The sequence below is a fragment of the Impatiens glandulifera genome, chromosome 5 (assembly GCF_907164915.1).
Source record: "Impatiens glandulifera chromosome 5, dImpGla2.1, whole genome shotgun sequence".
NCBI lineage: Eukaryota > Viridiplantae > Streptophyta > Magnoliopsida > Ericales > Balsaminaceae > Impatiens > Impatiens glandulifera.
Window position 1 is genome coordinate 45,441,581 of NC_061866.1, and position 17,037 is coordinate 45,458,617.

The window sequence follows — 17,037 nt, forward strand, 5'->3', positions numbered from 1 at the left end:
TCTATTATACCCTACCACAGTGGCCCGGGTAACATGCTTAGTTCTCTATAATTCAAAAAATCTATTATAATATTTAAGTACATATAAATTACATAACAAATAGAGTTTGTTTTTAAGTACATGTAATAAACTAGTCATAAACACATATTACTAAATAGATCAATGAAAAGGAATGAGATAATAACATCAAATGACCTCAACATGCCTTACAAAGTTTTATTTTAAATTTTCATTATTTTCTAGCGACAACAACAACTTGCTTTCCAACATTGCGGCCATGAAATAGACCAATAAGAGCCTTTGGAGCGTTCTCCAAACCTTCGTCAATATCTTCCACGTAAACAATTTTTCCTTCTCTTATGAGCGGAAGAATTGTCTCCAAATACTTTGGATACAAATGGTAGGAGTCAAGTATTAGAAACCCTTTCATTTGGATTCGTTTGGCTACAAGCTCCATCAGGTTATGTACACCTTCAGACTTCTCGAGGTTGTATTGTGAGATCATTCCACATATTGCGATTCTACCATTTAGCCTCATATTTGCTAACACAGCATCAAGCATCTTTCCTCCCACATGGTCAAAATAAATATCGATACCATTAGGAAAGTACCTATCAAATAAAAAAAAAATCCCTTAGCATTTTTCCTCCCACATTTTTTATTTTATTTTAAATGCAAATAAATTTCTTCCACTTATTTTTCACAATGATTTTGCATTAAGGTACTTCAAAATGTTCACCTTTTGAAAGCTGCATCAAGATCATGTTCTTCTTTATAGTTAAAGCCATCATCAAAACCAAACTTGTTCTTCAATAGATTCACCTATAAAAATATATGAATTAGATAAAGAAAACACTTAATATTGAATTTGTATCATTATAACCTTTTCATCGGAGCCTGCACTTCCGACAACGTAACACCCGAACGACTTAGCGAATTGGCCGACGAGCTGACCGACAGCACCAGACGCAGCGGATACGAAAACAGTGTCTCCCTTCTTTGGGGAGCATATATCATAGAAACCAACATATGCAGTCAAACCAGGCAATCCTACAATAATAATAATAAAAACAAATCAAATCAAATCAGATCTGGATATACTATATTAATTAATTGTACCGACCGAGGATTCCAGTATAGTAAGAAAGAGGGACGTCGTGGGTGTGTTGGATCTTGATTAGTGTCTCGGGGGCAGTGATGAGACTGTACTCTTCCCATCCGGTAAGTCCCCAGACCAGGTCGTCCTTATTCAGGTCAGCCCGACCTGATTCTATGACTTTGGACACACCAAATCCCGTAATGGTCTGAGAATCATTCAAAAGATATATAATTTATTTGAAAATCCAATTAAGATATAAGGGGGAGATCGAGATAGAAAGTGATGATGCATACAGAACCAGGGGTGAAGGAATCGATATAGCTTCCTTTGATGTTGGACATGCGGTTTCGCATATAGGGATCGCAGGAGAGGTAGAGATTCTTCACCAGAACCCCATTCGAACCTTCTGGAAGCTTCAATTGGATAGCCCCATTCCTGACTTCCATATCCGATTCTGTAGGGAACCCATTAACGTAGTTCTTCAATATGATCTGCTTGTTGGTCTGATGTCCCATGTTTTTTCTCTTACCTGATCTGTATGAATTGTATATATGATTCATGAGTCCTACTACTTATAATAGAGGAAGAAGAGCATGTGTCATTAATAATGAAGTTATTTGTCGCATCACTTTTTACTAGCTAGCATGTGTCCAATTTACTTTTTTCTTTATTTCAATAAAATATAACATTCCATTAATCAACTCCTATTCTTTTATCAAATCATATTTAATAATCAAACAAATATATATTTTACTTTAATTTCATGATAATACTATATATTTATCTTTTATCTTTTTTGCAGCAGCTCTTCGGTGTGGAATGTCATATTTGAATAATGGAAATGGAAGCAAAATGTCGTATAGTCAGTTTTTCATCCACACGACTTTTTGATCATCACTCCACGGGCCCAAACCCTTCAACTCTTGCACCTCATGGGCCATCCCTTATATATCAGTCAAAGCTTGTTTGATTTTTGTTTTTTTTAGGTTTGTCTAAAAAATATTAATGTGTTTAATTATTAAAATATTTTTTATTATTTAAATATTAAATTTAATAAAAATAAAAAGTATTTTAATATTTAATATTAAAATAAGTAATTAATTGTTAGAAAAAGGTTAAAAAAAACTCTTTAAAGTATGTATGTATGAATTATTAAAAATTTATGTAAAAATATATTAATCAAAATTGGTTTATATAACCCGATTAAACTTATAACTTCTATCTTATTTTTGGTTCTCTTCTTAAATGTATCCGGTCTCTTTTATACCTATCCTCTCTCCACTGAATTACTCATGATAAGATATTCTAACAAACAAAATAAATTTAATAATTATTATCACATTTTTTTTATTAAATTGTAATCATGATGTTTATTAATACATTTTATAATATTAAAATTTTTAATTAGTTTAAATTTAAATAATATTTTTTTGAATTAAGGAATTTAAATAATATATATATATATATATATATATATATATATATATATATATATATATATATATATATATATATATATAAAAGGTTAAATGCATTTTAATATTTGTTAATATTATAAATAGTAAAATAAAATATTTGGCAAGAATTCTGGGTTTTGATTTGGTATATTTCCGTCTACTTATTATGTTTCCTCGGTGTAGAGTCCGCTCTTAAGCCTTTTAGGACTCGATTATCTCAAAAATGGAGAGGAAATTACATATTTGAAAGAGCAAGATGATTTCGAGATGGGTCGTTTGATCCTTATCAAAAGTGCATTGGTTTCTATGCCTACTTTTATGATGTTTTGTTTCTTAATCCTCCAGAGTCCTCTTTTAGTCATTTGGTGAGCTGAGATAAAGTGAAAAGAGTCAAGAATCAAGGAGGCTTGGGAATTAGATATTTGGTTTCATTTAATAAAGCTCTCTTGTCAAAATGGTGTAGTAGTTTCTCTTCAAAACTTAACTATTTATGGGCTAATATGATTAGATGTAAGTATGGACATTATTGGTCTGGACTAGTTGATTGTAGTGTTTGGTGAAACATCTCTACTATGTGGAAGTCTTTCCGTGGACAGTCCAGATTTTTGATTGGTGACGGCTTATCGATCAGATTTTGGGACAATATTTGGTGTAATGTTACAAGTATTACATTGTCATTCATAACTATCGCTTTAGTAACGATATGTAGAAACGCATTGGTCAATGACATGTTCGATCAACGTTTGAATAATTTTGCGAGTAAAATTAGATATAGAAGAAGGCTTATTGATAGTGATGTAATTTTATATGAAAGAATGTTGCTCTTAGTGAGGCGTAAGGTGATATTCCTTTTTCGCATGATATTTTACGTTGATAAGACATTGATTTTTTAAAGCTTGATCATTGTTACATTATTTACAGAGATTGCCCTATATGACTTTTTATGGGAGAAGTTGTGGGATTCTAGATTCTCTTAAAAAATCTCATTTTTTGGATGGAGTGTCATGCTTGGAGGGATCTTGACGGACGATAGATGCATTAAAATTTGTGCATGATGGTTAATCATTGTAGAATGTGTTGTGAAGAGGTGAAGGCGACACATCACTTATTTTTGTATTGCAAATGAGTGACTGATTTAAAACCTAATTTGGAATATGATTAACATTGAATGGATGAGTCAATCGTCGATTGTTGGGATGTCTAGATAGAAACTGTGAGCTCAATCGAATTGAGTCGATTGATTCCTATCCCGATTATTTTCCAGTGAACTATTTAGCTTGAAAGGAACCGAATGACGTTAAATTACAAAGTGCTTTATGCGAACCTTCATACTTTAGTTCCCCACGGTCGCTGCCAACAAATGGGTACGTCCAAGGTTGATATTATAGATCAACGAATCCCTCAAAAGAGATATAACTACTTTGTTTACCGCCATCTTCCCAAATCAAATGCAACTTATTCAAGGAGAGCAAGAACAACTGTTCACTCGGTCGTAGGGAAAAAGAGTAAGTGATAGTCATTATGGAACATCATAACAACAGACAATGCTATTATTATAACGATTGGAGAGATCTCTTCTGGAAAACCGGTGGAGACTGTCGATGAACTTATTGATCTTCTTGAAGATCTTTGAGCTTGGGAAAGAATTATGTTATGTTTATTGGTTGCTTAATATATTTGGCTTTTGTTCAATTGTTCCTCTCTAATAGTTAATCTCGTTGTGTTTTGTGACAATGTGAACACTCGTGTTTTGTATTATTTTTATCGTTATGTTTAAAAGATTATCATTTATATCATATTGTATTGACATTTAAAAAAATAGAATTATATTATAAAAAGTTAATAAATATAAATTGAATTAAAATAATTGAGAGGAGGAATGATTAATAACTTTAACCAAGAGATTTAAATGAATCAATATTAAACAATACATATCTCCAAATAAATTTTTAATAATTTGAAAAAGAAATAGTGATACAAATATTTATTAAATTTGTTTATAAAAATAAAATTCAAATTAAAAAAAAACGCGCGTGCCTTAAAATAGAATATCAATCTACTCCGGTTGAGCGTGGCTTAAAATAGAAACAAGCATAATGATGGGGATACAACATGTGAAAGGGAAGTGCGAGTCAATTTGTAAGATAGATAAGGATCAAGGGGGAATTGGTATAAAAAGAAAATAAATAAAAACTTCAAGAACAATATATATATTTAAAAAGAATATCATATTTAAGAACAAAAAAAAATTAACTTGTATAATAAATTTTTTATATTTACTTTAACCATTTATCTAATTACAAAAATTTAGATGTTTGTTAATTTTTGTCACATGACACTTGCATATCATACATACATTTTTAAAAGTTTGTAACATAAAAAATAAATTAATATGTTAAACTTACAAATAATATTTGAGTTATTATTCAAACTAGCATGTATCCCGTGCATTTGGACGAGTAATAATATAAAAAACCGTAAAAAAATATTACGGTAAAATTTTTATGGGCGGGTCAACTCACAATCCGACCCAAGTATCCATTTACTCTCACATATATCCAAATTAACCACAGCTCTCGACCCGACAATCCAGACACTTTAAAAATTAAACATCATTATATATATATATAAATTAGTTAGTTAAAAAGTTGAACTTATATTGTTAAAATATCACGCGTTTATCAAATTTTGGGTTGAATTAAAAATATAAAGTGTTATTAGCCTAGTTGGTTAAAATATTGTACTTGTTTTTGTTAGGTTGCAAGATCGAACCATACCTATAGTATTTTTAATTTTATTTTTAGTCGTTTTAAGTTTATGGGCGGGTCAACCCACAATCCGACCCAAGTATCAATTTACTCTCACATATATCAAAATTAACCACAACTCTCGACCCGACAATCCTGACACTTTAAAAATTAAGCATCATTATATATATAGATTAGTTAGTTAAAAAGTTAAACTTATATTGTTAAAATGTCACGCGTTTATCAAAGTTTGGGTTGAATTTAAAATATAAAGTGTTATTAGCCTAGTTGGTTAAAATGTTGTACTTGTTTTGTTAGGTTGCAAGTTCAAACCATACCTATAGTATTTTTAATTTTATTTTTAACCGTTTTAAGTTTATGGGCGGGTCAACCCACAATCCGACCCAAGTATCCATTTACTCTCACATATATCAAAATTAACCACAGCTCTCGACCCGGCAATCCGGACATTTTAAAAATTAAGCATCATTATATATATATAGAGAGAGATTATTTTCTAGTACATTATGTCTTTTAATGATAATAGTAATCTGATTTGTATCATTCATAATATTATTAATATGACACTTTTGATATTTATTTCGTAAAACAGGTAGAATTAGTTAGGAAGTTAATTGTTTTTCTAGACAACCTACGAGTTTTGATAACTTATTGGATAATGTGGTTTTATTTTTTAATGTTATGTTTTCTCTTTATGCTTAAATAATTCTTATTATTTTTAATATTCATTAACCATTTCCAAACAAAATTAATAATAATAAATTCAAAATTTAAGTCAAACAAAAATATAAAAACTAACACCGATATTATTATTTTTTTTTTGTTAATTTGATTTGTATACATAAACAAAAAAATAGTTTTTTATTATATACATAATTTTGACACACAGTAAATTATTAAAGACTCTACCATTAAAGAGCAACACATTTAGTCTTTTGGTTTTCATATTCCATCTATTAAGTGTATTTAAAATCATTATATAGTCTAATCTCTTAGTTTCCCTTATTTTTGTATAAATTCATATTCTTGTAATTGTAATAATACACAGAAATACATTCTTAATCTACAACAAATTCTTGTTTACTTATCTGTTCGAACTTGGTATCAGAGTCATTATTCGGTTTTAACAAACCTCTATATCTATGGCATCTTCTTCATATTCTTCCGCTTCAACCACTCATCTCTTCCACAATCTCACATCCATTAAACTCGATCACAAAAAGTTTCTTATTTGGAAATCTCAAATCTTACCTACCCTAAAAGGTTATGGTCTCTATCCATATGTTACTGGAACTAATTCTGCCCCCGAAGCCTTTCTCCAAGCCGATGTTGCTGACAGATCTAGTGTCCTCACTCCAAATCCTGCTTTTACCATTTGGGAGGAGCAAGATCAGAGGATCATTTCATGACTTCTCTCCACCCTTTCAGAATCCATCCTAGCCCAAGTGATTGGTGAATCATGCACTACATTTAAAGCCCTTTGGTCTGCTTTAGAATGCACATTCACCTCTCAATCTCAAGCTCATCTAATGCAGCTTCGTCTTCAACTTCAGACGGTAAAGAAGGGCTCACTCCCGATGGCCGAATATTTACAGAAAATAAAATCAATCATCAATAGTCTCACTGGTGCTGGGCAAAACATATCTCAACAAGATTTCATTCTTTATGCTTTGGGAGGACTCGATCCTGAATACGAATCTCTCACTGTAGCGGTAATCACTCGCACCGACCACATTGCCATCGAAGACCTCCAAGGAATGCTTCTTATACATGAGATTCGTCTTGAATCACTCCACTCTAACTCTCCAACCGCTAATCTTGCTTTTGGATCGAGAGGGATTTCGAAACCATCTCACTTCCAACGATCGCGACGTTCGGTCTCCTCTCTGAGTGATTATAGTGCAGAAAATGAAACTGTTAATAGATTGAGCTCCAATAATTCCAATGGATATCAAATAAATGGGCCTTCAAGTTCATCTAAATTTTCACACTCAGACCGAGCTTCTACTATCGGGTTAGGGGTCATTCTACTAATGGGCCTTCTATTTTGGGTCGTGAGCCCAATAAAAATAAAATACAATGTCAATTGTGTGATAGTTTTGGTCATGCAGCTAATGTTTGTCGATCGGGTCTGTTTCGTAATATTTGTAACTTTACAGGTCATTCGATTGAAACTTGCCGACGTCGTCAGAATCAAAATTCAACGACACGCTCTGCTATGATGGCTACACCTTTTTCTGTTTATGACTCGACCTGGTATCTCGACTCTAGTGCTACTGACCATATCATGATGAACCTTGACAATCTTAGCATCTCAACTCCATATAATGGTACAGAAACTATTAAAATGGGAGAAGGTAACCCTCTTCCTATTTCTAATATTGGGCAATCATTCAATCCATGTTCCAATAAAAACCTTCATCTACGTAATATATTGCATGTCCCATTAATAACAAAAAAATCTTCTAAGTGTTTCCAAATTTTCTGCCAATAATAATATCTTTTTTGGAATTTTGAAACGAAGATTACTTTTATACTGTAATCTAGCAATGTGAGATGGGTAAATGCACAGGTTATCCAAGTCTAAAACAGAAGATCAAACACAGAACAAAACAATACCAGATTTACGTGGAAAACCCTCTCAACCTAGAGGGTAAAAAACCACGGGGCCAACCAGCAAATTTCACTATAAACAAGAAACATATATAAATGTTCTTCTCAATTTTAAACATAACAGTTGATGTATACAAACAGAGAAAACTAATATCATTTAGACTTAAGTTAGTCTAAATATAAGACAACAAGAATTTGGAACATGAAGGTGAAAATGTAAGAGATCTATTGTCTCCTTCTCTTCTTCTTCCTCTATTTCTTCTCTTCTTTGCAGAATATCTTCTCTCTCTAGAAGTGATAGAATGAACAGAATTCTTAGGTTTTGCTCATTTAATAAAATGTCTGATTGGGCTGGACCCAAAGGCCCAACAATCTCCCCCTCCAGCCCACGGAGAGAGGCACACCAATCTTCAAGTCATCACTTGGTATTCATGCCGACAAGCCGATAATAAAGCTCGATCTTGTCTTTTAGAACAATCTTCGTAAACATGTCTGATGGGTTCTTATCCGTGTGGATTTTCTTTAGCTTCATCTGTTGGTTTTCTATTATATCTCTTAACCAATGAAACCTCACATCAATATGCTTAGTTCTGAAATGATATGTAGCATTCTTGCTATAATCTATGGCACTTTGGCTATCACAAAATAATTGCATCTTATTGTTGCATACCAAGCTCTAGGAGAAATCTAATCATCCACAATAACTCCTTACCAGCTTCAGTTGCTGCAATGTATTATGCTTCTGTTGTTGATAAAGCCACATATTTTTGCAACTTGGATTGCCATGACACGGCTCCCCCTGCAAAAGTAAACACATAACCCAAAGTGGATTTTCTGTGATCTAGATCTCCAGCCATATCAGCATCTGTGTAACCTTCTAACACAACTTCACCATTTCCAAAACTCAAACACAAATTGGAAGTGCCTCTTAGATATCTAAGAATCCACTTCATTGCCTCCCAATGTTGTTTTCCTAGATTAGAGAGGAACCTACTTACCACACCGATTGCATGCGCTATATTTGGCTTAGTGCAAACCATTGCATACATCAAACTCCCTACAACTGAGAAGTATAGAACACTTGACATTTCATCATTTTCTTTCTATGTTGATGGACACATCTTCTTGCTCAATTTAAAATGGCTAATAAGTGGACAACTTACTTCCTTTGCTCCTTGCATGTTGAATCTTTCAAGCACCCTTTCAATGTACTTCTCTTGTGACAACCAAAGTCTCTTAGACTTTCTTTCACGAGTAATCTGCATTCCCAATATCTGACGTGCTTGACCGATGTCTTTCATGTCTAATGTTTTGGACATCTCCTTCTTCAACATGGTTATTATCTGAGCATCATGTCCTACAATCAACATATCATCAACATAAAGTAAAAGGATTAGAAACTTTCCATTATAAAATCTTTTGAAGTAAACACACGGATCTGTCTTGGTTCTCTAGTACTCATGACTCATCATAAAAGAGTCAAATTTCTTGTACCACTATCTCGGAGCTTGTTTCAAACCGTATAGACTCTTCTTCAATTTGCAAACCATGTTCTCATTTTCTTTCACTTCAAATCCCTTTGGTTGCACCATGTAGATCTCTTCTTTTAAGTTACCATGAAGAAATGCAGTTTTTACATCAAGTTGCTCAAGTTCAAGGTCTAAGTTAGCTACTAGACCTAACACTGTACGAATGGAAGTCATCTTTACCACGGTAAAGAAGGGCTCACTCCCGATGGGCGAATATTTACAGAAAATAAAATCAATCATCGATAATCTCGCTGGTTCTGGGCAAAACATATCTCAACAAGATTTCATTCTTTATGCTTTGGGAGGACTCGGTCCTGAATACAAATCTCTCACCATAGCGGTAACCACTCGCACCGACCACATCGCCATCAAAGACCTCCAAAGAATGCTTCTTACACATGAGATTCGTCTTGAATCACTCCACTCTAACTTTCCAACCGCTAATCTTGCTTTTGGATCGAGAGGGATTTTGAAACCATCTCACTTCCAACGATCGCGACGTTCGGTCTCCTCTCTAAGTGATTATAGTGTAGAAAATGAAAATGTTAATAGATTGAGCTCCAATAATTCCAATGGATATCAAATAAATGGGCCTTCAAGTTCATCTAAGTTTTCACACTCCGACCGAGCTTCTACTATCGGGTTAGGGGGTCCTTCTACTAATGGGCCCTCTATTTTGGGCCGTGGGGCCAATAACAATAAAATACAATGTCAATTGTGTGATCGTTTTGGTCATGTGGCTAATGTTTGTCGATTGGGTCTGTTTCGTAATATTTGCAACTTTACAGGTCATTCGATTGAAACTTGCCGACGTCGTCAAAATCAAAATTCAATGACACTCTACTATGATGACTACACCTTCTTCTGTTTATGACTCGACCTGATATCCCGACTCTAATGTTACTGACCATCTAATAACGAACCTTGACAATCTTAGCATCTCAACTCCATATAATGGTACAGAAATTATTAAAATGGGAGACGGTAACTCTCTTCCTATTTCTAATATTGGGCAATCATTCATTCCATGTTCCAATAAAAACCTTCATCTACGTAATATATTGCATGTCCCATTAATAACAAAAAATCTTCTAAGTGTTTCCAAATTTTCTGCCGATAATAATATCTTTTTTGAATTTCATCCAAATTATTGTATTGTCAAGGATCAGGTCATAAAGAGGGAACTCCGTCGCGACACACTTAAAAATGGGCTATATCGCCTAAACTCAATCGTCAACCCTCCGCCCACTCATCAAGCTCTTATTGGAACACGTTCATCTGCCAACTCTTGGCATCATCGTCTTGGACACCCTTCATTATCAACATCAACCTTTATTATGTCTTCTTTTCATTTACCTATTATTGGCAACAAGAAATTAAGTTTTTGTGAATCTTGTCAATATGGAAAAACACACAAAATTCATTTTCCTATTTCTCAATCTCGTTGTAAGTCTTCATTATAATTAATACATTCTGACGTTTGGGGTCCTGCTCCTCTTTTCTATACCAGCGGTTTTTGATATTTTGTCCATTTTATCGATGACTACAGCCGCTTTACTTAGCTAAATCTTATTTATAGAAAATCTGAGGTCTTGCCAAGTTTTATTAAATTTAAGACACTTGTTGAAAATCAATTAAACACATCTATCAAAACTCTACAATCTGATTGGGGAGGCGAATATAGGAGTCTGAAATCTTATCTTGAAAATCATGACATCCAACACCGTCTATCATGCCCTCATACAAGTGAACAAAATGGTATTGCTGAACGCAAGATATGCCACTTTGTAGAAATTAGTCTCACTCTTCTTTTTCATGCTTCTACGCCCCTATCTAATTAGGATGATGCGTTTCTGACAAGTACATATCTCATTAATCGTCTTCCTTGATCAAATGGTAAGCCTCGTCAATCTCCCTTTGAAATTCTTTTCAATCGTCCTCCTAACTATCTATTCCTTAAAACTTTTAGATGTTTTTGTTTTCCCTCACTTGATCATATAACTCTCACAAAATTGATTTTTGAACTCTAAAATGTATTTTCTTGGCTATAGTCCAAATCACAAAGGCTATCGTTGTCTACACCTTCCTTCCGGTAGAATATATCTCTCGTCACGTCACTTTTGATGAACAAACATTTCCATTTAAAAGTACATTATCAAAATCTACCAATCTTTCTACACCATCAGTCTCTCCAATATCGCACTTTCCTTTTCTGCCACGTTCATCACCACCAATCTCCCCAATTTTAACATCGCAAATCCCTGTAGTACCATCTTCTCCAACATCCGAACACTCATCATCATCATCAAACTCCAACCATCCATCTTTACCAATCAACTCGCCAACATCAAACTCCTATCCACCATCATCAACAACCAACTCATCTTCAATCAATCCTCCTACTCCCATACGTGGACTTCCCACTGTTATACATGTTCCTGAATGTTCCTCTCATCATATGATCACACATGCCAAAACTCGTTCCCTTCACAATGCTAACATTGCCACCACCTCCACCTCTCCACCCGCATGTTTCTCCACCGCCAATAAAGATACTCAATGGCGTTCTGCCATGGAAAATGAGTTTAATGTTCTAATTCAAAACAAGACATGGTCTCTTGTTCCTCGATCCTCGCAGAATATCGTGGGTTGCAAATGAGTTTTCAAAATCAAACAAAGAGCCGATGGTTCCATTGAACGCCATAAGGCTCGTTTAGTTGCAAAGGGATTTCATCAACAAGAAGACATTGACTATCTTGAAACATTCAACCCAGTTGTCAAACATACTATTATCCGAACCATCCTCTCACTTGCCGTCACTCGTCAATGGCCTATTCATCAACTCGATGTTAGCAATGTCTTTCTACATGGAACTCTACACGAGGAAGTTTTATGTCTTAACCGCATGGGTTCACTCATCCTGATTATCCTAATTATGTGTGCAAACTTCACAAAGCACTCTATGGACTCAAACAAACTCTCCGTGAATGGTATACTACATTAAAATCTACTCTTAGCTCTTCTTTCCATTGGTTTTCAAGAATCCAGAAATGATTCTTCTTTATTCATGTACCACTCTCTACAGAATAGATCCTTAATATTTTTGGGATTCGAATTTGAGACAATTTTACTAAATAATTACTACCTTTAAGTTGAGTAATTTAAAGGTCTAACTCTTAAGAATTTGGCCATTTGTAATTTATACCCACTTAGACGTAAAGTCTTTGTTTCAATTGACGGGACTTAATTTTAATTTTTTTTCCAAATGTATTACATTATCTTATATTTTCTTCCATCAAATTATTCTTCTTCATTCACAATTATTTATTTAAGAGAAAAAGAGAGAAGTGCAGACAAAATACTGTAGGGTCCAAGTTCTAGTCCTAAAGTGTATAATTAGAGCATTATGAAGATGTATGTACATGAATAAAATTAAACTCATCAATAAATAATTATAAATTTCTCTACACACACAAAAAAAAAATTATTTTATAAAAATTACATTTAGTTACATATATAACACCAGATGTCATGCTTAGCTCAACCCAAACATATGAGAAACTAGTAAATATTTCCAAATAAATTCATGAAAATGGATGAACATTAACATCAAAAGAACTAATTAAGACATATCTTTAAAATTGTTGCTTTTTTGCATTTTAATTTGTCATCAATAATATTTATTCTCGAGCTAACGACCACCACTTGTTTTCCAACATTGTGACCATGAAAAAGACCAATAAGGGCCATTGGAGCGTTCTCTAGACCTTCATCCACATCTTCCACATAAGCAATTGTTCCATCTCTTATTTGTGGTATAATTGTCTCCAAATACTTAGGATACAAATGGTAGAAATCGAATACTAGAAACCCTTTCATTTGGATCCGCTTTGCGACAAGCTCGAACAAGTTATGCACACCCTCCGACCGCTCAAGATTAAACTGCGAAATCATTCCACACACTGCAATTCTACCGTTTAACCTCATGTTCCCTAACACAGCATCGACTATTTTTCCTCCCACATGCTCAAAGTAAATGTCGATACCATTGGGAAAATACGTACCAAATTAATTAATCAAACGTGTCAATTAAATCATTGAGTTTTGAAGTTTCTCTAACCGACTAAAATGCTCTTAAATAAAATAAAGTCAGAGGGGTTAGCTGTGTCCAATTTACTTTTTCTTTATTTCAATAAAATCTAACATTCCATTAATCAACTCCTATTCTTTTATCAAATCATATTTAATCATCGAACTAATATATTTTAGTTTTAATGATAATATGTATTTATCTTTTATCTTTTTGCAGTAGTTATTGCGTGTGGCATGTCATATTTGAATAATGGAAATGGAAGCAAAAAGTCTATGATTTCTGCTGCTGCTTTCGTGCAATCAATCCACACTTTTCTGTCCACGGACCCAACCTTTCAACTTGCACCTCATGGGGGCCGGTTCAAATGCCGGTTCAAATTTGAGTTAAAATTATAATATGGGATATTTGAAATCTATATATCTATATATATCTAATAACGCTTAATTTAAAAGGTTGGAGGTGTACACCACGCTCTCTCCAAAATTATTCACATCATCATAGTATTTTCTCTTTCTTAGATATATATATATATATATATATTTCTCTCTCTTCATTTATCTTTATCAATTAATTGTTTTTCTATCCCTTACCATATATATATTCACACTAATAATATATAAAATATATATTTTTTTATTAATTCTATTAACTTTCATCATTAATTATTCTATGTCTGTTACTCTTTTATATATATATATATATTAATATTTTTTTTATTAATTATTTTAAAAATAAACCTAATGATTCGTCTAAAATATTATATATATTAATCACCTCTCTCCAAAATGATCAACATCATCGTCATCATAGGTATTTTCTCTTTCTTAAATATATATATTTCTCTCTCTTCTTTCATTCTGAAATCAGACCCCCTTAGATCTTTATTTGTTATAGAAAGTGGTTGATTATACATATTTTGAAAAGGTCTTTATTTGTTATTGATGCAATGACTATTTTTTTCTTGAGTTTTTGTAGACGTAATGTTGTCATTTTCATAGGGAGAACGAGGCTTTCATTTATTTCAAAGAAGATCCATATTTGTGTAATGTGGTATGAACTCTTGAGCTCAAGTCTAAACTTCTTATCATATATTTTTATTAGTTCTTGAAATATAACTTTTCTTCTCTATTATATATGTTTCGTCTCTCCTTAAGTCTTATTTTGTTATTCAAAGACAGATGAGAGCAAAGTTATCTAGAGACTATATATATATATATATAATAATTCCCGATTTGTTTGGTTGGTTTCAAGTCCTTTTAGTCATCAGTTTAATATGTTGTTTTTTAATATTTCAATTGATGTTTTGATGGAGATGATGGGTTCATTGGATTCAAGATTAAACAACTTTGATTTTTTTATTAGGTTTTGGCGATAATGGTGCTATCATGGTTATGCAAAGTTGTTTTTGGTGATAATCGTGTTATCATGCCTGAAGGTGTGAGCATTGGTAAGTCAGTGAAATTTAGATCATTTTATCATAAAATTCATTTGTAAAAAGATTTTTAATTTTTCTATTACATTAATTCTTGATTTTATTTGGTTTATTTCAGGTACTTTCAGTCATTATATGTCATTATACTTATAGATGCAAGCTATTGTCTAAATGTTTGTTTACTTAAAATATTTTAATTTTGAGATAATTGTGTTTAACTTTAGATTTCTTATGTATACACTAACTTGAAATAATTTGTTTAATACTTATAATTTTAATGAAATAATAATGTGTTTTATGAATTTAATTTTATTGTGCAACTACTATTTTTATCTACTAATTTTATGGTATATTTTAGTTTTGATACTCCTATTTTTATTAAAAAAATGTTAATAAAAATAAACTCAATAAATATAACCTACCATCTATATATATTAATAATTTTTATTAAATATTTCATCTAAATAATTTGATTATTTATAAAAAAAATTCAAATATAATAAACCTTCTCATTAAAAAGTCATTTGAGATTTGTATTAAATATTAATATTAATTATGAAAACTATTTAGGAGATTTAAATTGTAATACATCACGCTCTCTCCAAAATTATTCACATCATCATAGTATTTTCTCTTTCTTAGATATATATATATATATATATATTTCTCTCTCTTCATTTATCTTTATCAATTAATTGTTTTTCTATCCCTTACCATATATATATTCACACTAATAATATATAAAATATATATTTTTTTATTAATTCTATTAACTTTCATTATTAATTATTCTATGTCTGTTACTCTTTTATATATATATATATATATATATTAATATTTTTTTTATTAATTATTTTAAAAATAAACCTAATGATTAGTCTAAAATATTATATATATTAATCACGCTCTCTCCAAAATGATCAACATCATCGTCATCATAGGTATTTTCTCTTTCTTAAATATATATATTTCTCTCTCTTCTTTCATTCTGAAATCAGACCCCCTTAGATCTTTATTTGTTATAGAAAGTGGTTGATTATACATATTTTGAAAAGGTCTTTATTTGTTATTGATGCAATAGCTATTTTTTTCTTGAGTTTTTGTAGACGTAATGTTGTCATTTTCATAGGGAGAACGAGGCTTTCATTTATTTCAAAAAAGATCCATATTTGTGTAATGTGGTATGAACTCTTGAGCTCAAGTCTAAACTTCTTATCATATATTTTTATTAGTTCTTGAAATATAACTTTTCTTCTCTATTATATATGTTTCGTCTCTCCTTAAGTCTTATTTTGTTATTCAAAGACAGATGAGAGCAAAGTTATCTAGAGACTATATATATATATATATATATATATATATATATATATATATATATATATATATATATATATATATATATATATATATATATATATATATATATATATAATAATTCTCGATTTGTTTGGTTGGTTTCAAGTCCTTTTAGTCATCACTTTAATATGTTGATTTTTAATATTTCAATTGATGTTTTGATGGAGATGATGGGTTCATTGGATTCAAGATTAAACAACTTTGATTTTTTTATTAGGTTTTGGCGATAATGGTGCTATCATGGTTATGCAAAGTTGTTTTTGGTGATAATCGTGTTATCATGCCTGAAGGTGTGAGCATTGGTAAGTCAATGAAATTTAGATCATTTTATCATAAAATTCATTTGTAAAAAGATTTTTTAATTTTTCTATTACATTAATTCTTGATTTTATTTGGTTTATTTCAGGTACTTTCAGCCATTATATGTCATTATACTTCTAGATGCAAGCTATTGTCTAAATGTTTGTTTACTTAAAATATTTTAATTTTGAGATAATTGTGTTTAACTTTAGATTTCTTATGTATACACTAACTTGGAATAATTTGTTTAATACTTATAATTTTAATGAAATAATAATGTGTTTTATGAATTTAATTTTATTGTGCAACTACTATTTTTATCTACTAATTTTATGGTATATTTTAGTTTTGATACTCCTATTTTTATTTAAAAAATGTTAATAAAAATAA

At 31.6% G+C, this 17,037-nt stretch overlaps 1 protein-coding gene across 1 annotated transcript; it reads right to left on the reverse strand.

Moving 5' to 3' along the window:
- Positions 1-82: 82 nt before the first annotated feature.
- LOC124938611 (2-alkenal reductase (NADP(+)-dependent)-like) lies at positions 83-1,643 on the reverse strand. The gene is made up of 5 exons (XM_047479083.1): positions 1,393-1,643; positions 1,124-1,304; positions 884-1,050; positions 740-822; positions 83-611 (listed from the first exon to the last, which is right to left on the reverse strand). Exons 1-5 carry the CDS (start codon positions 1,612-1,614, stop codon positions 233-235), a joined length of 1,032 nt encoding a protein of 343 aa, XP_047335039.1. The 5' UTR covers positions 1,615-1,643; the 3' UTR covers positions 83-232.
- Between the last annotated feature and the right edge of the window lie 15,394 nt (positions 1,644-17,037).

Excerpts from the sequence above, each read along its gene's own strand:
- LOC124938611 (XM_047479083.1), bottom strand. The coding sequence starts at position 1,614 with ATGGGACATCAGACCAACAAGCAGATCATATTGAAGAACTACGTTAAT. Across the intron at positions 823-883 it reads GTGCAGGCTCCGATGAAAAG|GTGAATCTATTGAAGAACAA; the intron begins GTTATAATGATA and ends ATATTTTTATAG. Across the intron at positions 612-739 it reads CTTGATGCAGCTTTCAAAAG|GTACTTTCCTAATGGTATCG; the intron begins GTGAACATTTTG and ends TTTATTTGATAG.